The following is a 21,416-nucleotide window of genomic DNA, read 5'->3' on the forward strand; positions in this document are numbered from 1 at the left end:
GCCTCAATTCAGGGCGGGACGGGGAAGCGTGACTGCACTCCTGTCGCGCCAAATCTCAGCCGCTGGGTACGCAGATCGAAGAATCCTACGGCAGCCTGCTTTCATCAGCTTGAAGTTACTCAAATACCCCACGAACTGGAGCTGATTCTCATAAGTTGAGGTTAGATAGCATGACTCTTGTCAGCGCCTCATTCACGGCTCATTCATTGCTGTCTGCTCAGTCTCGATCTTTACATTGAGCATTCCCAGTTCATCATTTACCAGCTAATCATTCAAATACATTGGCTCGTGACTCAATTGATCGACATGGAAAAAGATGGGGGATGGCTTGCCGAAGGCGCCTACGATGACTTTGTCCGGTCACTGTGTTCCTCAGACCCCCGACTTAGACAGCGTGACCCCAAGGCTCAAATTCAACGCATCCCCTTCACAGATGACGGCGTCCGGGTCGTCAAGCTCAGCCTCGGCGACGACGGCACCTTTATCAGAACAGCACAATTTGAGGAACCAGCCGACCTAGAAACACACCTCCGCAACGCTACAGCATCACAGCAAGGACAGAAGAACATATACATCCTCGAGGGCCTCGGCCCCGGATTCGCAGGTGTGTTCGGCCATCACTTCTCACTCCACCCTTCGGTATTCGTCGAGCACGAGCGCGTGGTCGTGCACAACGTAAACTGGACGGGCGAAAGCGACGGCGCGCAGCTGCCGTCGGTGGTTCGGAGCCGGGGCCACGTGGAGATGAAGTACTACGAGGTCGTGACGTTTGATACACGGCCGACGAGTTTCCGGTGGGTGTGCGCTGCGACGGGGAGGCATATCGGGGTCTCGAGGGAGTTTCGGTGGGACAATTCGCCTGACGACGAGTTTGACCGGTTTTTGAATGTGGGTGTTGTGAGGAGGAAGTGTGGTGTTTGGTCGAGGAGGACTGGGGGCGGTGGTTGGGATTGTGAGTTCTTGCCTTGTCGGATTCTTCAACTTGTACTGATGCTGATTGTGAGTAGGTCTTGTGCTTTGTGATCCTCCGGTACGAAGTGTCCGAACAGGGAATGATTACAAAATAGAGCACCCAGTCAAGACCTGGCCCTATCAGGGTGGCTACCTCGACTTCGTCCCAGAAGAATCGCAAATCAACATCGCTGGAAAAAAGGGGAACGAGCACCACCACTACGGACCCCCGCGAACTTCCATGCTCGAAGATCTCGCCTTCTATCTCGAGACACACGCGGGGCTGGTAAATACCGCAGAGCCCGAATCCGTCGTCAATGTCTTTGTGAGCAAGATTGTGGCCTCCCACCTTCTCAAGCAGACGGAACACCTGCGCGCGACGCTCTCGGCGGTGCAACGGGGTCTCACGCGCAAGCAGGACCTCGCGAAGCTGCCAATGACCAAGGTCGAGGCGCTCTGGAGCGATATGCAGGGGTGGGAGAGGCGGACGGGGGAGTATCTCGAGGACGTGGAAGGAATTATGCTGCAGCTCGGGATCCCGTTGTCGCCGACGCAGCCCCCGGCGACAGGATCCACTGCGCCGCCCATCGGTATACCGCCGCAGCCGGGGTCGGGCCTGGGACCGAAGACGGGGCCGGAGCGATCCAACGTCATCGCTTGGTCAGACAGCTCAGCAGATTTCCAGTTCCTGCACCTCCGGTTCCGGGAACTGCGTCACCGGACCGAGATGCTCAACGCGGCGGTGACGGGGCTGGCGGGCATCACGGGCAACAGGCAGGCCTATAAAGAGCAGCAGCGAAGCATCCGCGAGGCCAAGAGCACCAAGGCGGTGACGCTACTGGGGTTGGTGTTCATCCCGCTGGCGTACACTGCGTCCGTGTTTTCGATTGAGAAGCCGTTTGGGCCGGGCGGGGAGCTGTTTTGGGTGTACTTTGTGACGTCGGCGCCGTTGATTCTGGTGGTCATGGTTGGGTACTATGTGTTGGACTTTGGGTATAATGATGATGGGAGGGCGTGGTCTGTGGATACGTTTGCAAAGTCGGTTGGGGAGAGGGTGCCTGGGTTGAAGAGGAGGGATTTGGGGAGGAGGTTGGTTGGATAATGGGAAAGTAGATGTAAATGGTCGAGTGATGACCCTCAACGTAATACAAGGTCAAGAATATCATAACAACCTGTGGCTGCGACGAACTGCTGAGAGAGGGTTCAAAAAAGAGTTCGCCCCCCCGGTGCCGATTTGGGGGCTACATCTCTTGGTGCTCATGCTGAGATTCGAACTCGGGTACTCGTATACGCTAAGCCTGTCGTCGAGTAGGCTGGTTGGCGATTTGATTGTTGACCTCGAACCATTCCACCACCCAGTCAGTTTGACCTGACCCGCCGACCTAGACGGGCGCCTGCTGTTCTGGTGACAGGAACGGAGTTGAGGGGGGGTATATAGGCTTCTCGTGTAGTATTCGTGCCTGTGTATTCACAAATCTGAAGTAGACACCAAATAGGAAGCTCGTGACTCACGCTAGTTACCTTAAGCGAATCTAATGCTTCGACCTCTCCCATTGATAGGTATGTAGTGGATAGTTGTTCGCCATCTCAGTCTTCATTCACCTTATAAGTACTAAGTAGGTAACGAGATGTCACCGAAGCCATCCGCTGCGGCGCTTATCGATAAGAGCCCCGGCCGGTGTGAACTCGGGGTGGGTTCTGCGTCACTTTAGCGGTTCTTATCGGCGTGTTTAGTGGTGCCGCGTTTCGCGATAAGCTCCCGTCCCGTCTCGTCCCACAGGTAGCACGCACCAACACGTCGCGTCGGCCAGACGCGTCGAAGAGCTCTTAATTGACTTTCACTCCACTAATGCCACCACCACCCACCACCCTACACTCACCTCTACCAAAACACTCTTCACGCAATTTTGGTACCTGCAAGTACACAACACTTCAAGCAACTTCACATTAGTCTTTTCATGTTTTGATACCCGGCTTTCTGCCTTTCTATAATCATAGCCACATTCACCATGGCTTTTGAGAAGGCCGCATCGCGCTCCCCTAGCGCGAGCCCGGCGCCAGAGACGATGAAGGCACGAATGGAAGCCCGTTTGGCTGCCATTGACACCAGTTCAGAGGACGACGAACCTGAGCAGACCCGAAAGAAGAGCAAGTCACCATCACGAGCCACCCAAGCAAGTGACTCGGAAGAAGAAGTCGTCTTTCGCCCCAGAGGACGGCTCGCTGCCCAGCTAAAGGGCGGCGCCGAGCCTTCAGACGCAGAGGACGAGCCCGAGAGCTTCATGGACCGGATCCAAAGACGACTTGGCTCTAACAACGACGATGACGAAGAGGACGCGGACGCCACCATGGGGGATGCGGAAGAGGAAGACGACATCCCGGTAGCACCGCGGCGGCTGCAAAGGAAGCAGGATAGACAGACCACGCCGCCGCCACCACAGAGCCCAGCCGCACGCTCGAGTCCTGGGCTGTTCGTATCTCCGGAACGGCAGTCACCCGTCAGACCTGCGACCACGACAACAGCAGATGACGCCTCTGACTCTGACTCCCTCCCCGCAATTACAAAGAACGCCAGATTCCAAGCACTCGTCGAGCGCAAGAAACAAGAGAGACTCGCACGCGAAGCCGAGGAGGAGAAGAAGCGCGCCGAGCGAATGGAACGCGAGCCCATCAGCAACGTCGACCTCTTCGACGACGATGAGGAGGTCGGCAACGTCTCCGATATCACCGATGACGAGGGCGGCCGGAAGCTTAGCCAGGCTGTTAGGCCTACAAGGAAGGCTGGGAAGAAGGCCGTCGAGGAGATGGCTCGCGAGACCCAGCGCATGGCTCGTAACATGCAGCTTGCCCATGAGGCCAAGACGAGGAAGAAGTTCACAAAGGCGGATTTCCTCCAGCGCTTCAACTTTGGTGCTCAACCCAAGTCTAATCCCAAGTTGTCGAGCTCCAGCCGCCCTACCACACCTGTCTCAGCGCACCAGACCGACGCTGAGATGAAGGACCCCGAGACGCCGCCCAGCTCCCCGCCTGTCGCCAAGGCTGCCTCCCCTGCCAAGGTTCAAGAGCCCACGGCTGTCGCGCAGCCCGCCATTGACCCAGATGACGATGGTGACACGCTTTCCCTCGACGACGTGTTTGAGGCATCGAGAAGACTTGACAAGGGCAAGGGCAAGGCCGTTGCACCTCCTGAAGAGACTGTCGTCAAGGATGTCAAACCCAGACGTCAAGTCCGCATTAAGCTGCCCTCAGTCTCAGTAAACCATGCAGTCATCGACCTTGACGACGACGACGACGACGACGAGTTGGCCATCGCCAAAAACGGCAAATTTGACGCCATCTTTAACAGGGCACCGGGAAACAAGGCAGATTCCTCTCGATCTCTACTCAATCTGCGCCGCCTCGCTCGGGTGGGATCGCCGACCAAGGAGAGGAAGAGAAAATACGAAAAGGAAACAATCACCACGGCTCAATTGCAAATGACTCTGCAGCAGCGCGCTCGCCAACAAGCCAAGATCGAGCGCGAAAAGCGGCTCGAGTACCTCAAGTCAAAAGGCATTGTTGTGCAGACAGCCGAGGAGCGTGAACGCGAGATGCAAGAGGTCGAGGATATTGTCTCCCGCGCCAGGAGGGAAGCCGAGGAAATCATGAAGCGTGAGAGAGCAGCTGCCAAGCAGGAGAAGAAGGAGAAGAGGAAGAATGGCGAGCTCGACGTATGGGACGACAGTGACGATGAGTCCTACGACGGTTCCGAGGAGGAGGCGGAGGGGGGCGTTGAGATTGAGCTTGAGCTGTCTGGCTCTGAAGACGAGGATGTCGATGAAAATGAAGAAGATGGCTCCGAGGTGGAAATGGAAGGTGTTGCGTTGTTCGACAACGAAGCTGATGACAGCGGCTCAGAACACCCTGAGGCCGAGGTTGATGCCCAAGAAGTCGAGAATGATCCCGAATCCGAGGACGACATGGGTCTTCCCACGCGCAACATCCGACGGTCAAAGAAGAGCCAAGTCATCTCGGATGATGAAGACGAGGACAGAATCGAAGCGACGCCCAGACCCAGGACTGCAACCCAACAATCCCCTGCTGCACCCCACACCAAATCACCCGCCGTTCCCACCTCAGTACTGCGCTCTGCGAAGAAGACATTCATTCCTGGACTACCCGTCACAGGAGCCGCTGGTCTGGGTCTTACCCAGATCTTCGCTGGTACAATGGACGACAGCCAGGCAGCTCCTGGCACGATTCCCTCTCAATCACCCATGCCGGATTTCGACAGCCTTCCCGACTCCAACTTGATGGGTCTTACTCAACAAAACGATGGCATGATTCTCGACAGCCAGGGTGGCGACACTCAGAGAGCCGAGACGCAGCCGGATTCCGCAGAGGGCGTACACCTGCACTTCACTCAATCCCAAGCGCGTGGATTTGACAGCCTCTTGCGCGACGACGACCCGTTCACTCAAACTTCTATGGATGCCACTCAGGATGCAGGACCGCAAGACTACACGCCCTTGAAGCAGCGCTTCGTCGACCCGCCCCCTTCGACCGTGGATACCATGGTCCTCGACAGGGACACCGAGGTCGATTCAGTGCAGGATTCACCCCTCGTCCGCAGGGGTAAGCTGCGCCGCAAGATTGACGTCGTAGCCGCTGTCGCGGACGACGACAATGTCGAGGACTCCAGGGCCAGCCCCGAGGTAGACGAGTTCGGTTTCAAGACGACAGCCTTCAACGTCATGAAGGAGGCTGTGAAGAAGCAGAAGCAGCTCAAGAAGGCGGAGGAGTACAACCGCAAGAAGAGCAAGGCCAAGGAGATGGTGGAGGAGCAGGCCGACGAGTCCGAGGATGAGTATGCAGGACTCGGAGGTGCGGACGGCGAAGACAGCGACGATGACAGTGATGCTGCCTCCGTCAAGGAGATGATTGACGACGAGAACGGCATGACTGCTGATGATGAGCGCAAACTTGCTGCCCTTCACGCGTAAGTGATCTCTGTCTTGGCTACAGTATTCTTGGCTAACAAAATTCTTAGGGACAACGAGCGTCAGAGCGACGAGAAGATGGTCGACAAGCTCTTCCACGACATCACAACCGGTATGCTCCGCCGCAAGCGCGGCGCCGACTACGACCTCTCTGACTCTGACGATGGCGGCGAGGCCCGCCGCCGTTTGAAGCGTCGTCAGTTCCAGAAGATGCAGCAGGCTCTCTTCGCTGATGAGCGCATCAAGAAGATTGCCGAGAAACCTGGCAACCAGGCCTTCCTCCGCACCATTGAGGATCGTGGTAGCGATGAGGAGATGGACTTTCTTGACTTTGCGCCCGAGTCGACAGAGACGGAGGACTCCCAGTCTCAGGAGCAACAGCAGCAGCAAACCACCGTACCGGACAGCCAGCCTGGAGCGCAACGAGCACCTCTCGCCTCCAACGCCGCCAACGTACCGTCCACCACCAACGCGCGGAGGACAAAGGACGGCAAGAGACCCTCCAACCTGGGCGAGATTCGCGAGTCCGTCTCGAGTCTCCTCGAGGACCTGAACGAGGTGATTCCTGCCACGGACCCGCACTCGGACAGCGATGCAGACGACGAGGAGGCGCAACCCTTTAACAAGGAGAACCGCTCCCCGGGCAAGAACCCGCGCCGCACCAACTCGCGCCAGGTGGTCGTCGACCGCCTCACCATGAAGCGCCAGTCGTCCTCCAACATGTCGACCACGTCCTCCAAACTCGCCTTCGCTATGCCCAACGCGGCCGCATCGGCTTCCAGCGGTAGTAGCAGCTTCAGGGTCCCCGCACTGCTCCGGCGCGCGACGACGAACTCCTCCGTGCTGAGTTCGCAGGGTTCCGGTGGCGGTGGTATCGGCGGTGGTATTGGCGGCAGCGGAGCCAGCAGCGGGGGAGCTGCGGCTTTCTCTGCTCGTGGCGGCGGCGGCGGCGGTTTCGGTGACGATGGCAAGATCAAGAAGAATGCGAGCAAGAAGTCTGGTGTTAGTGCTTTGGCGAGAGAGAATGAGCGCCGGGCGGCAATCCAGGAGAATGAGAAGAGAAGGGAGGCGAGGAAGTGGAAGGGCGCTGAGAGGAGACACCAGGCTGTTAATGGGCTCTTTGGGTCGGGCAAGTTTGAGTGAGGAGATGGTGTTTGGTGGTGATCGTGTGTTGCAGAGCTACGGCTTGAATTGTTTGGGAGTTTGCAATGATGGGTACCGAAGATACATGACGGACTGGGTAAAAAGGCTTTGGACGGAGTTTGGAACTGCATTTGGAGTTTGGGCACGGGGTGATGATTCGGGTGTTTCATGGTTTACCGATAGGTTCACTTCAGGAGTTGCGTTATTCCAACGTATTTCAAGCAAGTTCTTTTGATCCTTGGAGATAAGCATGTGAGGTTCTAAAAAGCACATGGCTGGTAATATGTGTTTCCTGTGGTACATGAAGCAATAAAGAAGATGTTCTTCCTCTTGCCCTGTTGCTTCCCTATTCCGCCCCCTGAGCGTTCGTTCACCTGCAGATTAAAATCCAGGCGTCTTATCTCGATCACATTGACAAGACGTCCAAGTGAGGTTTCTTGAATTCGATAATGCACCCTTCATACATAAACCTCCTCAACGAGAAGCGTGACCACGATTACGATCAAACGAAAGCCACCCTATGAAGGTATTGCAGAGGGATTCCTATAAATGACAGCTCAAATATTGGTAGCGGCCTTCCATCGGCCGTTGCAACTACGATTACCCTCTTTAGGCAACAATAATCCTTCTCGTAAGAGAGAAAATCAGCCAGCGCGGGGGAGTCGCAAGGAGGATGCTGACAGGAGACATATCCCCGCTCGACTACGACTGAACTCCGCGCCCGCGGGAACTTCTTCTCCAACAGGAAGAAAAACATCGAGTCTCCCGGGCGCTCGGGCAATGCGACACCCCTGCCGAGTAGTGCCGAGGATGGAGACTTGATGGTATTCCTTCGACTCCTTCTAGGTTGTCGTAAGTTGGTCCTCGTCTGACATCGGTTGATCGGGGTCCACGGTCCGGTGTAGTCCGGCTTGTTACGGCCGATCATGGGGCGGGTAGCCCCGTTTCAAATCCGAACCCCGTGAAGCTTTTGGGACTTATTTATGAAGTCCGCCGTATTCTTACAGAAGTGATGCATTGGTCAAAGGTGATGGCTTCGCGCCTTTGTAGAAACCGAAATTAGTTTTTTCCGTTGTTCTCACAACCGCAAACCGAATCGAATCGCAGCCATGTCTTCAACCACCACCATCACGATGACGACCGAAACGCAGCAGCAGCAGCAGCAGCAGCCACAAGCGCCAGACCTATCCAAACACCACAAACTAACACGAGAACAAGCAGGCCACCTCCGCCACTTCCACAACCTCGTCACCCAGCCCGACAACGACTGGGACCTCATGGGCTCGCAGGAGCCCCTCCAGGAATTCCTCGACGCCTACCGCTACCAGCTCGCGACCATGGCCTACGCCGCCGGCGCCGCGCACTTCCACCGCCAACCGGCCCTCCGCAGCGTCTACAAGGCCCTCTTACGGCAGACGATCCGCAAGATGCTCCTGCGCGCCGTGTGGGCGTACTGGTTCAACACGAGCATGGCCGGGATCGCGACGGATCCGGACCTGAAGGAGCTCAGGACGCCGTGGGCTGACCCCGTTGTGAGGGAGAATATCATGTACAGCGGGCATCTGCTGATGATGGTGGCGTTGTATGGGATGTTATTCGACGATGACGAGTTTGAGAGGCCGGGTTCGTTGGAGTTTTTGTGGAATCCGTTGTTTTTTGGGATGGGGCCGGAGAAGTTCTCGTATGATGCGGGCAGCTTGCAGGATGTTATCCTCAAGGAGATGGAGGGGAACGGGTGGATTGGGGTATGCTGTGAGCCGAATATGGTGTTTGTGGTTTGCAACCAGTTTCCTGTGAGTAACGTCATGTCATCTATTGACAACTGAGAGTTATGGGCTGACAAAATGTGCAAGCTGATCGGAATGCGTCTAAGAGACGCGCGCCTGGGTACCTCTGTCGTGAATAACGTCCTTGAAAAGTACAAAGCCGCATGGGACAAGAAAGGGCTCGTCGGCGCCGATGGCCTCCTGCCTGACGCGTGGATGGTCAAGCAGGACTTCACCATCCGCCCCAAAGATCCTGCATGGACGGCATGGGGCTCGGCCTTTATGAACTCGTGGAACGGGTCCGTTGTGAGGTCTCACTACGAAGATCAGGCCCTCGGATACGTCACCAACACGGGAGGAGGCGAGATCCGTCTGAATCCGCCTTCCGTCGGTAACGAGTTCAGAAAGCTAGTTAAGGAAGACGGCGCGGCGCCGGACTCACGCGAGACGCTCGAGCGAGCGGTGCGGAATGCCAAGGAGGCTGAGGCGGGTAAGAAGGGAGGCTTTCCGTATACCAAGCCCATGTTTGGGTATACCGTCCAGTGGCTCTCTGAGCTAGGCAAGGACGCCGAGTTGACGGCGTTGCTCGAATACGCGGACGAGAAGTTGGGGCCCAAGTGGGAGCGCGGCGGGCTGTATTACCCTCGCAACGACGAGCCGTTTGACGAGGAGATGAGGTGGACGCACATGGACCCGTTTTCTGGCAACGCGGCGATCGGGTACGCGAGGTTGAATGTGGAGGACGGGCAGAAGATTATCTGGGAGCGGCCTTGGACTGCGCAAGACGTCTCGACGCGGCCGTTTGTCGATGCAGTCACTTTGGCTGATGGCGTTGACTTCTTGCGTGGAGATTGGAGCGAGGAGGAGAGGATGCTGGTGCTTACTGTCAGGTCGTGGGATGGCTCGACGAGGACAATCAAGCCTGTTCTCAGGAACTTGGGGCCTGGGACATGGAACGTGTTTGTTGATGGACAACTGAGATTGTCACGTACACTTCCATCGGGAGAAGATATTGCTTTGGAAGTGCAAGTTGGTCATCGGGATGTTGATATTGTGGCTGTCAAGCAAGCGTGAGATGGAGATTTGGACTCTTTCGTATTGTTCTTGTAACGACCTTTTGATGACGAATACATTCTTTCGCAATCATACGTCCCCGCCTCAATTCCAGCAGTAGCAGTCGCAGGCATCCCCAAGGTCTACGTTCCTGCAGTGAGGCAAACATCGTCAGCATGTCTACAAACAAGGCTCGGCAAGAGTCGAGGCCGCCGAATGTGGATATTTAAGACTTACGCATATCCGCGGGCGTTGCTCCAAGGAGCGCCGCGCTGACACTGTTCATACTATTAAGCATCTATCCGCAGCATGCGCGATCGTCATGTAATGGAACTCACGTTGCTATTACACGCTGAAGTGGTGCACTGGCGTTGGTCATCTGGAGAGCAGTTCGAAGCCTATCAGGTTCCGAAGTTAGTCTTAACCGAGTCATGCTAGTTGCATTCAAAAGACGGGGGATATGAGGGCCACAAGAATATAGAAGATGAGGTTGTGACTTACGCCCCAACCAGAGTTTGGTGTCTGTCTGCATTCCCATCTCATCAAGCCAAAGGCTGAACTGCTGAAGAGCGCGATGCCGGCAAGGACGGATAGCTTCATGTTGATTTCGAGGATCTAAGGTATCTGGGTGATCGAGATGGCTTGGAGGTTACGCTGTATACCTCTCTCATATCGTGGAGAAGGAGGCTTTAAATATGTCTTGGATCAGGCAAGTGAGAGAAAGCTCACACTTCGTAAGTAGACATACCGGCACTGCGGTTATGAATCAATCCAACACTCACAAGCTAACTCTATATAGCCTAAGCCACGATGTTTAAATGAGACTTTAGATGAGCGGACCTGTAACTGAAAGAAAAAGGGTACTTACTTTATCTACAGATTAGTGTAAGTGAGTCTTTGCTCCTGCACCAACATCCTGTAATCTAAAAGTCACTGGGCCTTTCTTCTTGGCTGAACATGCAACACCAATGCCGATGGAGCTGGAGCTGGGCTCTGAGGAACTCTAATATACTAATTTACAAGACTGTAGTCGAAGTCGGCGTGTCGCTACATATTACACCCCGAGAAGCCTTTATCTCGAGTCATGGTTAATTGCAGGTCTTGGCAAAAGCAATTAGCCTACACCTGCAAGTTGCAAGTCAACATCCAGAAATCATCAATGTTGAAAGCCTCTTCCGTCACAGGTGTTAGTCGACAAACACTGATTCATTTCATCGAGTTTGCGTACAGGGAATTGTGCATAAGAGGTTTTCTTACGGGAAAAGTCGCATCTGGATACGTTCTGTTGATCCTGAGACGACCACAGACGCTGAAATCACTTCAAGCTTTTGAAATGCTCCGGCGAAAATGGCTATAAAGCAATCTCAGGGTGCGTAATTTATTCATATCGATGATGTTGAGGTGGCTGATTGTGACTCGAGGTAGTTTTGTAGAAACCCCAGGTGTCTTCGGAGTCGACTCGAGTCCTGAAAGTTATGACAGTATGAGTTTCCCCTGTGGAAGCTATCTTGCAACAAGTCTTCTCCACAGACTCTTAAGTTGGGCCATAGAACAGTGAGCTGAGTGCTTGGGACCAACTGGAATGCGTCACGTGCAGTATGGCATAAACATCCACGAATACACCACGTCCGTTCGCCTCATAGGTCTATGGGATAGTTTCTCTCGGATGTAAGGCATGAGCACCGCCTGAATGTGTCTATGACCTAGTGGAGGAAGTATTAACGTGTAATTGGGTCCTGCAAAGGTTGCGAGTTCGAACTTGGTGGTCCTACATAATGCCACAGGTAGCTCATTTTTTTGTATTTTCTTGCCAATCTTCCAGGCACTCTAAGAGGTCATCTTATCACAGTACTTTCCTGTCTTCATGCTATAGGCTTTGTAAAGCGCCTTCTTTGAATGGCGGATACCGTACTTGAACTTTGAAGCCTGATTCGGGCTCAGCTACACCTATTAGGACTGACTTGGCCACCTTGCTATCGAGTGAGTTGAGTGCTTCTATTCAGAGCTGCTAGGGCGAAGACCGCCAAAAGCAGCAAATGTGGTTAGCCAGTGCCCAGAGACAAGGTATACTTTGGAATCATTGATTTTAACGTTGATTTCGATAGCCTTGGAACGGCATACACGAAATGGCTTTCTATCCATGCATTTGCAAACGTGAAAATGTATAGGAATCATCGGCAATCCGAAAGAGAAGACACAGAGTGACAAGTAAGAGGGGGGAACGCATGACAACCACACCACCACCGTATAAAATTACCAGCAGGTCACAAGTCAATGGTACATCCCTCCTACCAAGCCTTCCAGAGTAATCATCATCCTGTGCTTAGCTTCTGCTCATATACCAAGGATCTATCCTAGCCCTCTCTGTCTCTTGTTTCGGGAGTTCCTATTCTCGTGCGGCTTTCCAGCCGTGTAAACCTCGTTCCCTGGGCTAGCGAGGTTGACGACGTGAACGTTTCGCCTCAAGAATCGGGGTCTTGAATGGTTCCCCCGCATGCTGCCCACTCGGTAGTGCACTAAGATGCTGTGCGAGTCTGGTTCAACAACCTTTGTACAGCGAATGGCATGGTCTAAGTACATGGTTCATGAAGGAAATAAATTCTTTGTGAGTCGAAGCACGAATGGCATAGTCATTCGACGTAGACCAATGATTTCCGCGAATCAAATGTTCAAACTAGGCGCTGAATTGGAGAAAAGTTGGAAATTCTTTGTACTGATATTAATTCGTATGGTATCGATGTGTTCAACCTACTCCAATAGCGTACACGGCATGCTATTACAACGAAGAGTGAGGTGAGCACGTGACTAGACCCGGCTGTGTCCGACGGCTAAGAGAAAGCCACAAGAGAGATCGAATTCAGGTCTGGATACCTCAGTTCAAGGCGCCTCTACTCTAGTTGGGGCTTTCTTGGCAAGCCAATCTAGTAGGCAGGAGAAAACGTCGTGGGAGGGAACAGAGAACATCAAGTGCAAAACCGCTCAGAAAGAGGGCGTGAGAAAAGAACGGCGGTTGGTACCGATAGATTATAGATTGGAATGGCAACGGCACGACTATCAGCTGAGGCAAGGTTCCTGCTGTCTTGCTACCCAACAAGCAATGTAAAGTACATCCTTCCAGGTAAGGTAGGCGAGGTTGAAAGGAATCCATGGTCAAAGTCCGATGGTAGTCTGTCGTCTACTAATCGGCGGGCCGTGTAGTTCCGGCCGGCGAAGTACCGGTAAGATGCGTGATATTTTGCGGGTTTAATTCCCACCAATGCGACATAACATTGGGCAATGACCCCGTAGGTGAACGGTAAAATCGTTCCATCGTCCTGCATACGTGAAGATAATTGATATTGGGTGCCTTTCCACTGGATTAAAGAGACAGGCGAGAAACAAGCACAATGGAGAAGGTAACGTTGGTTAAGTAGTTCATTAGGTATAGTAAACAGTATACAAGAAAAAGTCATGCATTGCCGATGCAGGCGTGGTATCATATCTGAGCGTATTCGTCCAATCCATCACCTGGTAAAACTCCCAGATTACCTTCCATTTTACGCCTGCGCTAGATTCATGGGCGCCATTTTCGTAAACGCGTCATGCTAAGAAAACATTGGACAGTCTCAAAGACAAGAGACAACTAAATATCCACAACTAAACTCTCCGGTTTGAATAGTCTAGTAGCGGCTGCTGCGCTGCCAGAAGCGGCGACGGCGGTAGGTGGTGTGGGTGGCAGGAGGGGAGTAGTTGTCAACCTTGGAACGCTGCTGGCGGCGCTTGTGGAGACGGCCGCTGCAGCAGGTGAAGAACACGATGACGGTGCCGAGGAGCAGGCAGATGGCGGCGGCCAGGAGAGTCCAGAGAGCGACATCGTAGTGGGCGGAGCTGCCGTTGCCGTCCCTGTTGACGTTGCGGCGGACGACGGCGAACATGACCCAGTCGCAGATGAGGGCGACGATGGTGATGATGAACGCAACGCCGGAGACGAGGGCGGCGAAGAGGGAGCCAAACATGCCGGCACCGACGGAAAGGATGAAGGCGATGAAGGAGACGCCTGCGGCAACGGGGTGGAGAACCATGACCCTGGTCAGGCCTTCGGCGACGTTGGAGGACAGGTTAGAGTACTGGGTGGCATCGGCCTCGGCGATGATATCGGTGGGTGAGTAGCCGATCCTGGAACGGCTGCACTGGTCGGAGCCACTAGGAGATGAGTTAGTTATGGAGTTTGATTCTATGGTATGTGATATTACTTACTAGTCAGAGCCGCCACGGACGCAGTACCCAAAAGTACCAAATGTGATCTCATTGCCGGCGGAAGTGTCGCCCAACTTGACGGTCAAGAGTGAGATGTTGTGCACCACCGGAGCAGAGATGCTGGTGATGACCAGAAGGATCGTTGCTACAAGGAGCAAAAAGGTACCAAAGTGGTGGATGAAGCCGGTGACAGCCATGTTGATTATGGAGATGGACTACTGCCGGATGGCTGAGGTGTAGTGTAAGTGTTTGGTGTAGGGCTTAGTTGTGCGAGACAGGTGGCGATGGAGTACTGATGTGATGAACATGTTCGTGAGAAGAAAGGGAGAGGCCGTCCGCATATAAGCACAAACGTCTCACGACCCCTGGGCCGGCCCCAAGAAACAGGAATTCGCATGATGTGTGCTGTGATCTGTGACAGTACCACACTAGGCACACCGTCCGGGGCCAAGAATGCCGTGTAAGTCAGGGTCCCGGTGCAAGCCAACGAGTGCGACGTCATCAACGTGGCCCAGCCGGGGCCCAAGTTCACACTTCTCGTGGCTCTGTGGCTCTGTAGGAGAGAATTGGGTGAAAATGGACCCTGGCTTGCGCAAGCATCCCCCGCGCCACGGTTGGTCGGCTCGTCTAGTCGCGTCCAAATTTGTTTAATTGTCGAACAAGCTGGCGGTGGAAAAGGAACGTGGGTTCGGCTCTTATTGTGACGTACTATCCAGTTTGCACCGCTGATTGGCTAGGCCCTGGCGTCGTGGCCGATCTGGGATATTGCAGGTTGCCACTATTCCTTGTTTTTGTGGCTCTGTAATGACGCCACGCCTTGAATGGACCCCGGCACCAAAAATCCAACTCCAACGTCAGAGCCTCGACCTTGTGTTCAGCTGACTACTGCCGTATTGCCGACTCAAGTGTTCCTCTGGCAAGAAAAGCACCTGCAGCTCGTCGTCAGGGAGTCCGACTGCGTTGCACTGCTAGCGACGGTCACCAAAGACACCTTCGTCATCGTTCGACAGTCGTTGCAATTTTTGCAATCTGATGTCGGGACATTCCGAAATGTCAACGGTCGTCTTGTGGTGTTCTTTTGACCTTGCACTCAGGGTCTCCCATTCAATGCATCGCCCTGGCCCGCATAATTTTAGGTTAAGCAAGCGAAACTCGAACAGTTCCGTCTGATGATCTGATCCAATCAAGAGCCGTACTTTGACTGGGTGCCATCCCATCTCGCCAATGAGCCTCGTGCCAAATCGTCGCCTTTCATCGGAATTCTCGTTTCCGGAACGCTTCAATGAGCGCGAAACGCTGGAACTCCGATCAGGCTGTAGCTGTAAGATGTTCTTAGGCTTGGCTGATGACCGTAAAATTGGAGATAAAGTCAACGCGCAATCGCTGCAAAGATGCGAGAGGCGGGTTTGATCGGTCCTCGAGGGACTTCGTCTCCAGAGCTTAGACATGGCTTTTGCTGTAGTCGCGTACTGTCGCGCCCAATGGCGATCAGGGTTGGCTTTCTTTCAGATGTAGCAGGCCTTCCATAATAGCGGGTGCCTTTTCTTTCCGCTCTCTGCGCTTGATGCGATCGATGATGGCGCGCTTCTTGACATCAACCGATTTCGAGCCGAGTAGAATATCTTCCCATAGTTGACCCCTGGTTGACGATTTCGACTGTCCGCCATTCTCCCAATCCGACAAACCGTCGGCCATGATATCCTTTGGCAAGGATGCTCTCAATTGAGACGACATTGTCGTTTCTCGGCGCGAACTCGGCCATGGACCATGTAGCGGATTGGCTTTGATGGCCGCAGAGTGTATGTAGCTCGGGGCCGGGAAGATGTGCACCGTGAATTCCTTCTTATCGTCCGTTCCTGCAGCGCCGTCCTCGCTCCCTTCCTGGTGATTTGCGTTGGCAAAGGGCCCGGTGACGGCCGAGCCGGTCAGGAAAGACTTGACAGAACCGTTGGATCGAGGTGTCGCGAGTTGGTACTTGAGCGGGCTTATCTTGACGAGCTCCTTGACTTTCGATTTGTCGCTGAGAACGGATATGAAGGAAGAGTCGTGATCCTAGAAGCCCATGGTGTCAGCGAGAGAGCATTCCTTGGCATTGGTTTTTGCGAGACGCAAACTTACTTCCAGCTTCTTGAACACTTCGACATTGGCGAATCTTTGCAGCGAGTGTAGGACGGCGCGTCTCTCGGAGAACCTATTCGGTCTCGGCACAACGGTGACTTGGACCGTCCGCGCAGAAGCCTTGCTGGACAGTTCTTTCAGAACCGAGTATCCGTTCTTGGACATGGCGCTGATTGTATCGTGAATGCGACTCCGTTGAATACGCCGTGTCGTGAATAGGAAGCGCAATTCGACACGGGAGCTCCGCAAAGTTGTCAAGCTCTGGTGGAGCTTTGACAGTGTCGAAACTCAGCAGCCTGCAGTTGCGCACGGTACCATGCGCCGGGGTGCCCCGCCAAATGGCGGGGAGGCAACGTTCTGCTACTGGAACTTCTAGAACAGCTTGGAAGACATAGACGTACGCCTCCCGTCTAAACACCTATCTTCAGCAGCTCCTGCGAAAACAATCTACAGCTCACCGCGAATTTCTATAAGCCGAACGCGAATCATAGCTTTGGCAGCGTCTAGACAACGAGCCAAGTACACTACGTCCCACAAACCACACTCTCTACCGCGACCATGGCCGCCATCATCGACGCCGACGACGTGATGGAGCCCACCCTCCAGTCCATCCTCGACCAAAAGTCGCTGCGCTGGATCTTTGTCGGAGGAAAGGGTGGTGTAGGAAAGACAACCACGTCGTGCTCCCTCGCCATCCAGCTCGCCAAGGCGCGCAAGTCCGTCCTCCTCATCTCCACCGACCCGGCACACAACCTGTCCGACGCCTTCAACCAGAAGTTCGGCAAGGAAGCCCGTCTCATTGAGGGCTTCACCAACCTGAGTGCCATGGAGATCGACCCCAACGGCAGCATGCAGGACCTGCTCGCGGGCCAGAACGAGGAGGTGGATGCCATGAGCGGTGGCCTCGGTGGCATGATGCAGGATCTGGCATTTGCTGTAAGTTTTCCCTCTGATACGCCGGCACATCTGCAGCAGCTTGTTTTCTAACGTAATTTATCTAAACAGATCCCCGGTATCGATGAAGCCATGTCCTTCGCCGAAGTCCTCAAGCAAGTAAAGTCAATGTCCTACGAAACAATCATCTTCGACACCGCCCCGACAGGCCACACCCTCCGCTTCCTCTCCTTCCCCAGCGTCCTCGAAAAGGCCCTCGCAAAGGTCTCCCAGCTCAGCTCGCAGTACGGGCCCCTCCTCAACGGCTTCCTCGGCCAGGGCGGCCAGCTGCCCAACGGCCAGAACCTCAACGAGATGATGGAGAAGCTCGAGACGCTGCGCGAGACAATCTCCGAGGTCAACACCCAGTTCAAGGACGAGAACCTGACGACTTTCGTCTGCGTCTGCATCCCCGAGTTCCTGTCTCTCTACGAGACGGAGCGCATGATCCAGGAGCTGGCAAACTACGGCATCGACACCCACAGCATCGTCGTCAACCAGCTCCTCTTCCCCAAGAAGGGCAGCAACTGCGACCAGTGCACGGCCCGTCGCAGGATGCAGAAGAAGTACCTCAACGAGATTGAGGAGCTGTATGACGAGTTCAACGTCGTCAAGATGCCGTTGTTGGTTGAGGAGGTCCGCGGCAAGGAGAAGTTGGAAAAGTTCAGCGAGATGCTGACCACGCCTTACTCACCGCCCGAGATGGATGCTTGAGTATGAGTTCGTGAGCGGTTTCGGGTGAGGCAGCGGTTTGCAGGTGTTGAGAGGATCAAAAACACGACTATGAATATTTGGTTATGACTGGATGGGTAGCATGAGGCGCAAGAGTCACGAGTGGAGACATAGAATACATTCACAAACGATTGATACCCTGGTGATGTGTGCAGGAGATTTGATTTGACTACCTTGGTGCGTGATATCAGAGTGCCCTTAACGCTGAGCACTGACGGCGTAGCTTCATTATCCCAATTATCCCCTGCCCCATTGTTCTGCACTATGGCAGCGACAGTAAAGTCCAATTGATTCCCTTCCCGTCCCAGGCACATTAGAGAAGTCCGCCCCTACCCCGTTCCCGAACGCCCTGCAGACCATGAAAAAGCCTTGTCCAAATTCCTCTTGGCTGTGTGAGGATAGTGTTATGCCGTGTTTTTCCAGAATGATAATGATGAATGACCCCGTAATGCAATGCGTGTCGTCTAGTTTTACAATCGAAGAAGTCGTGGATGGCCATTGTAGGAACCGTCGATTGAGAGAGGCGCTCACAGCTCCCTGTAGTCGCTGGGGCGGACACGCTTCTGCCGGTTCTGGTGACGGTGAGGGTTCACCGGCCTTCGGAAGTACGCGTCCTCGTCGTTGCTCGGCTGTGTGAAGTTGTGGCGTTGCCGCTGATTATAGCCACCCATGCCGCCGCCGTTCATCCCGCCACCATTCATTCCGCCGCTCATGCCATTCATATGATTCATGCCGTTCATGTTACCGCCGAAGTTGTTGCCGTACATGTTGTTGTTGCCGCCCATACCAGGGAAGCCGCCGCCGTTCATGGGGTTGAAGCCGGGCATACCCATCATCGGGTTCATCATGCCCATCATTGGCATCCCCATGTTCATGTTACCCATGTTTGGCATGTTTGGCATATTGGGCATGTTTGGCATTCCCATGAAGCCGTTCATCATGTTCATGCCGCCGAAACCCATCATCGGGTCCATGCCCATGTTGCCCATGCCGTTCATGCCGTTCATCATCGCTTGCTGTTGCTCTTGTTGCTTCTGCATCGCCTTCGGAGCCTTCGGAATCTTGGGGTTCTCCATCAACTCATCAGCAGGGCGCTTCTTGGAGTTGGACTCCACAGACGACGCGCGCTCAGCGGCGGGGCCGGACGGAGCGGTGGCAGGAGTTGCTGAGGTCGACTTTGGCGTGCCATCGGTCTTCGGGCCTATTGGCGCTGAGGCAGGAGCTGCTACCGTGGCCATAGGGGATTTTTGGAATGTGGGCGATTTGGCGTTTCCGTTGGCTGAATCTGTCTTTGTCTCTCCATTTTCCTTGGGCGACGAGGCCGGCGGCGGCGAGGCTGCTGTCGGGCTCTTTGCATCGTTCTTCTCCTTGAGGAACTCCTTCATCTTCTCCGCAGCTTCCTCATCAGCCTTGAGGTCGTCAATCAAGACACCTTCCGTAGAGCAATTAGGGCAGACGAAGTCCGATTCGATGAGAGCATTGGTTATGCAATCATTGCAATACGTCTTCTGGCAGCACGGGGTCTTCATTGGGTCTATGAACATCTTCTTGTCGATAGGACACTCAAGTCCCTGCTCCTGCAATTCTTTGTCTCCCATAGCGATTGCCTTGGCAGCAGACGCTGAAGACTTGGCTTTGGCCTGGAACTGTTCCCATGAAGCCTTGTCAGGCTCAGCGATCACGAATTCTCCCTCGGCATTGACCATGATGCCTGATGGTCTCTTGGTCTCGTCGTCACCACTCTGGGCGAGGGCAACCGACTTGTCCACTGTGCGCAAAAATGACCGCGGAATACCAGTCGTGCGCTTCACACGTGGACGATTGTCAAACTCTGGATCGTCGTTCGTTGGGCACAACTGAATCCAGTGACCTTTCTCTCCACAGCGATAGCAAATGTAGCCATTGGGAGGGTCATGGTCAGGCACGTTTGCTGGCTTCTTAGAACCTGGCTTGAACACAGGAGTTTGGCTGCAACTTTGTCAGAGTTGATTCGCTAGGGCGATTTGGGGATGGACTTACTTTGACATTTCCTCCTGTTGGGCTGACCAAGACTCGGTTTGAGCCTGGAACATGGCTGCCATCTTCTCCTCTTCGGTCATGGCATTGTTCATCTGGCTGATGGCGTTGGATGCGGCCTTGGCTGTGGCTGATTTGGTGGTCTGTTCTTTGCGGGAGGAATTCTTCGCAGCAACGGGCATCTTGCCAGAGACATATCGGGCGCCTCGGCCTGCACCAGGCTTGGCGGCTGGAAGGCGACGAGCAACTACGGTCGTAGATCGGGGGATAATAGTCGTATCATCATCGTACTCTAGGAAGATGTTAGATCGACAGTCCTGAGAAAACTGTTCGAGATAGAACTTACCCTCACTGCCATCCTCGGAGTAAATGGCAAGGTCGAAGTCGGTACCATCTCCCAAGCCGCTCTTCAAGATGATGTCGCGCTTCAGCTCGAAGACGGAAATACCGGTGCCATCGAACTCAACTCGCGTCGGCTCCTTTTGAGACTTGAACTTGAAGAACACGGAGGACGCCATGATGTCTCGTTTGGTAAGGTCACAGGTGTAGACCGCTATAGACGTTGGCAGCAGTAAAGTGCGCAATCAAATATTTGATTTGAGTGGCGATGAAGACTTCGCGGGATACCACGAAGATGCAACGCTACCTCAACGTGAGTAGAGAGAGACTTGATGCTTGTAATTTTTCTTCTTGCTTGTGTGTGATGTCTCTTGCGCTTAGCACCTCTCAAGAGTAATGAAAATCAATTCTGATTTACTTGGACAACGAGGAAATAAGAGTTGCGGAGTGTAGAGAAAGAGTACAATGCCAAAGAGGCCGACACCAGTTGGAGAAAAGTCAGTCCTTTGTGTGAATCCCTCCTCAAATCCAAATCACCTCGACACCTTTCGCACCATCAGTCGAGAAAACCTCAGTTAGCCAGCGTTGGTTTCCAATTCAGTATTCCGGTCGAAATGTGAGCGGTCGCAACGGTCTCGTGGCGAGACGCAATCAATCGTACAGGGAAAGAGTCGGTTGCTGAGCGGGCACTTGCTTCGCTGGTCACCTGAGCCGAAAAGTCGTTTGGGCGATTATCCTAGGGTAATGGAATCCGTTGCACAGTCGTATGGAGCACCCGTACATAGGTATCGGCAGAACGAAACGCGCGGTCGCAGGTCGTAAGAGGGCGTTGATGGTGATGTTCGTGGCAGGAAAAAGAGGAGTAACGCAAAGGGGGAGGAGAAGAGATATAGCCGGCAGTGACTGCAGGCAGACGGAGAAAGGTAGCTGGAACCCACTCTCTGGCCACTGCGACCGACCGGCCTGATTCTGCAGCACTGCCAATTCTGGGCAAGCCCGGGCCAGGTGGCACGTGAGCGCCGGAAAGTCCGGACAGGTGTTTTTCCGGGTGCCTATGTCCCTTCTCTGGGCTGGGCCTCTCCACCAAGGTTTAAGGCACCTTGTCAACCTGTGCGAGTTCTGAGGTGGTCCCCATTCTTCTCCGGAAGGT

At 54.2% G+C, this 21,416-nt stretch overlaps 7 protein-coding genes across 7 annotated transcripts; 4 read left to right on the top strand and 3 right to left on the bottom strand.

The window, feature by feature from the left end:
• Nucleotides 1-100: 100 nt before the first annotated feature.
• HER10_EVM0012209 (uncharacterized protein) lies at nucleotides 101-2,428 on the top strand. Its single transcript, XM_035481608.1, has 2 exons — nucleotides 101-952; nucleotides 1,008-2,428. Exons 1-2 carry the CDS (start codon nucleotides 307-309, stop codon nucleotides 2,051-2,053), a joined length of 1,692 nt encoding a protein of 563 aa, XP_035338985.1. The 5' UTR covers nucleotides 101-306; the 3' UTR covers nucleotides 2,054-2,428.
• Nucleotides 2,429-2,911: 483 nt separating this feature from the next.
• Nucleotides 2,912-7,073, top strand: HER10_EVM0005020 (MRC1-like domain-containing protein; the record flags this gene model as incomplete). Its single annotated transcript, XM_035474646.1, has 2 exons — nucleotides 2,912-5,929; nucleotides 5,981-7,073. Exons 1-2 carry the CDS (start codon nucleotides 2,961-2,963, stop codon nucleotides 7,071-7,073), a joined length of 4,062 nt encoding a protein of 1,353 aa, XP_035338313.1. The 5' UTR covers nucleotides 2,912-2,960.
• Nucleotides 7,074-8,085: 1,012 nt separating this feature from the next.
• Nucleotides 8,086-9,920, top strand: HER10_EVM0007503 (uncharacterized protein). The gene is made up of 2 exons (XM_035477058.1): nucleotides 8,086-8,866; nucleotides 8,927-9,920. The coding sequence occupies exons 1-2, from the start codon at nucleotides 8,183-8,185 to the stop codon at nucleotides 9,911-9,913; spliced, it is 1,671 nt and encodes a 556-aa protein (XP_035338567.1). The 5' UTR covers nucleotides 8,086-8,182; the 3' UTR covers nucleotides 9,914-9,920.
• Nucleotides 9,921-13,551: 3,631 nt separating this feature from the next.
• On the bottom strand, nucleotides 13,552-14,325 carry HER10_EVM0012040 (pH-response regulator; the record flags this gene model as incomplete). The annotated part of the gene is made up of 2 exons (XM_035481444.1): nucleotides 13,552-14,074; nucleotides 14,129-14,325. The coding sequence occupies 2 exons, from the start codon at nucleotides 14,323-14,325 to the stop codon at nucleotides 13,552-13,554; spliced, it is 720 nt and encodes a 239-aa protein (XP_035338970.1).
• Nucleotides 14,326-15,616: 1,291 nt separating this feature from the next.
• Nucleotides 15,617-16,411, bottom strand: HER10_EVM0012958 (uncharacterized protein; the record flags this gene model as incomplete). The annotated part of the gene is made up of 2 exons (XM_035482332.1): nucleotides 15,617-16,180; nucleotides 16,247-16,411. The coding sequence occupies 2 exons, from the start codon at nucleotides 16,409-16,411 to the stop codon at nucleotides 15,617-15,619; spliced, it is 729 nt and encodes a 242-aa protein (XP_035339059.1).
• Nucleotides 16,412-16,636: 225 nt separating this feature from the next.
• HER10_EVM0006186 (anion-transporting ATPase) lies at nucleotides 16,637-18,019 on the top strand. Its single transcript, XM_035475778.1, has 2 exons — nucleotides 16,637-17,182; nucleotides 17,252-18,019. The coding sequence occupies exons 1-2, from the start codon at nucleotides 16,805-16,807 to the stop codon at nucleotides 17,891-17,893; spliced, it is 1,020 nt and encodes a 339-aa protein (XP_035338421.1). The 5' UTR covers nucleotides 16,637-16,804; the 3' UTR covers nucleotides 17,894-18,019.
• Nucleotides 18,020-18,090: 71 nt separating this feature from the next.
• HER10_EVM0009932 (MPE1) lies at nucleotides 18,091-21,344 on the bottom strand. The gene is made up of 3 exons (XM_035479403.1): nucleotides 20,274-21,344; nucleotides 19,931-20,219; nucleotides 18,091-19,879 (listed from the first exon to the last, which is right to left on the bottom strand). Exons 1-3 carry the CDS (start codon nucleotides 20,443-20,445, stop codon nucleotides 18,439-18,441), a joined length of 1,902 nt encoding a protein of 633 aa, XP_035338788.1. The 5' UTR covers nucleotides 20,446-21,344; the 3' UTR covers nucleotides 18,091-18,438.
• Nucleotides 21,345-21,416: the final 72 nt, after the last annotated feature.

This window comes from Colletotrichum scovillei, assembly GCF_011075155.1.
Source record: "Colletotrichum scovillei strain TJNH1 chromosome Unknown Contig00001, whole genome shotgun sequence".
In the NCBI taxonomy this organism is placed as follows: Eukaryota; Fungi; Ascomycota; class Sordariomycetes; order Glomerellales; family Glomerellaceae; genus Colletotrichum; species Colletotrichum scovillei.

What these genes read in the sequence shown, in the direction of transcription:
- HER10_EVM0006186 (XM_035475778.1), top strand. Translation starts at nt 16,805, where the DNA reads ATGGCCGCCATCATCGACGCCGACGACGTGATGGAGCCCACCCTCCAG. An exon ending in TGCAGGATCTGGCATTTGCT is followed by an intron (nt 17,183 to 17,251) that starts GTAAGTTTTCCC and finishes TTATCTAAACAG; the next exon opens with ATCCCCGGTATCGATGAAGC.
- HER10_EVM0007503 (XM_035477058.1), top strand. Translation starts at nt 8,183, where the DNA reads ATGTCTTCAACCACCACCATCACGATGACGACCGAAACGCAGCAGCAG. An exon ending in TGGTTTGCAACCAGTTTCCT is followed by an intron (nt 8,867 to 8,926) that starts GTGAGTAACGTC and finishes AAAATGTGCAAG; the next exon opens with CTGATCGGAATGCGTCTAAG.
- HER10_EVM0012209 (XM_035481608.1), top strand. Translation starts at nt 307, where the DNA reads ATGGAAAAAGATGGGGGATGGCTTGCCGAAGGCGCCTACGATGACTTT. An exon ending in TGGGGGCGGTGGTTGGGATT is followed by an intron (nt 953 to 1,007) that starts GTGAGTTCTTGC and finishes GATTGTGAGTAG; the next exon opens with GTCTTGTGCTTTGTGATCCT.
- HER10_EVM0009932 (XM_035479403.1), bottom strand. Translation starts at nt 20,445, where the DNA reads ATGGCGTCCTCCGTGTTCTTCAAGTTCAAGTCTCAAAAGGAGCCGACG. An exon ending in CTCCGAGGATGGCAGTGAGG is followed by an intron (nt 20,220 to 20,273) that starts GTAAGTTCTATC and finishes ACATCTTCCTAG; the next exon opens with AGTACGATGATGATACGACT. An exon ending in CAACAGGAGGAAATGTCAAA is followed by an intron (nt 19,880 to 19,930) that starts GTAAGTCCATCC and finishes ACAAAGTTGCAG; the next exon opens with CCAAACTCCTGTGTTCAAGC.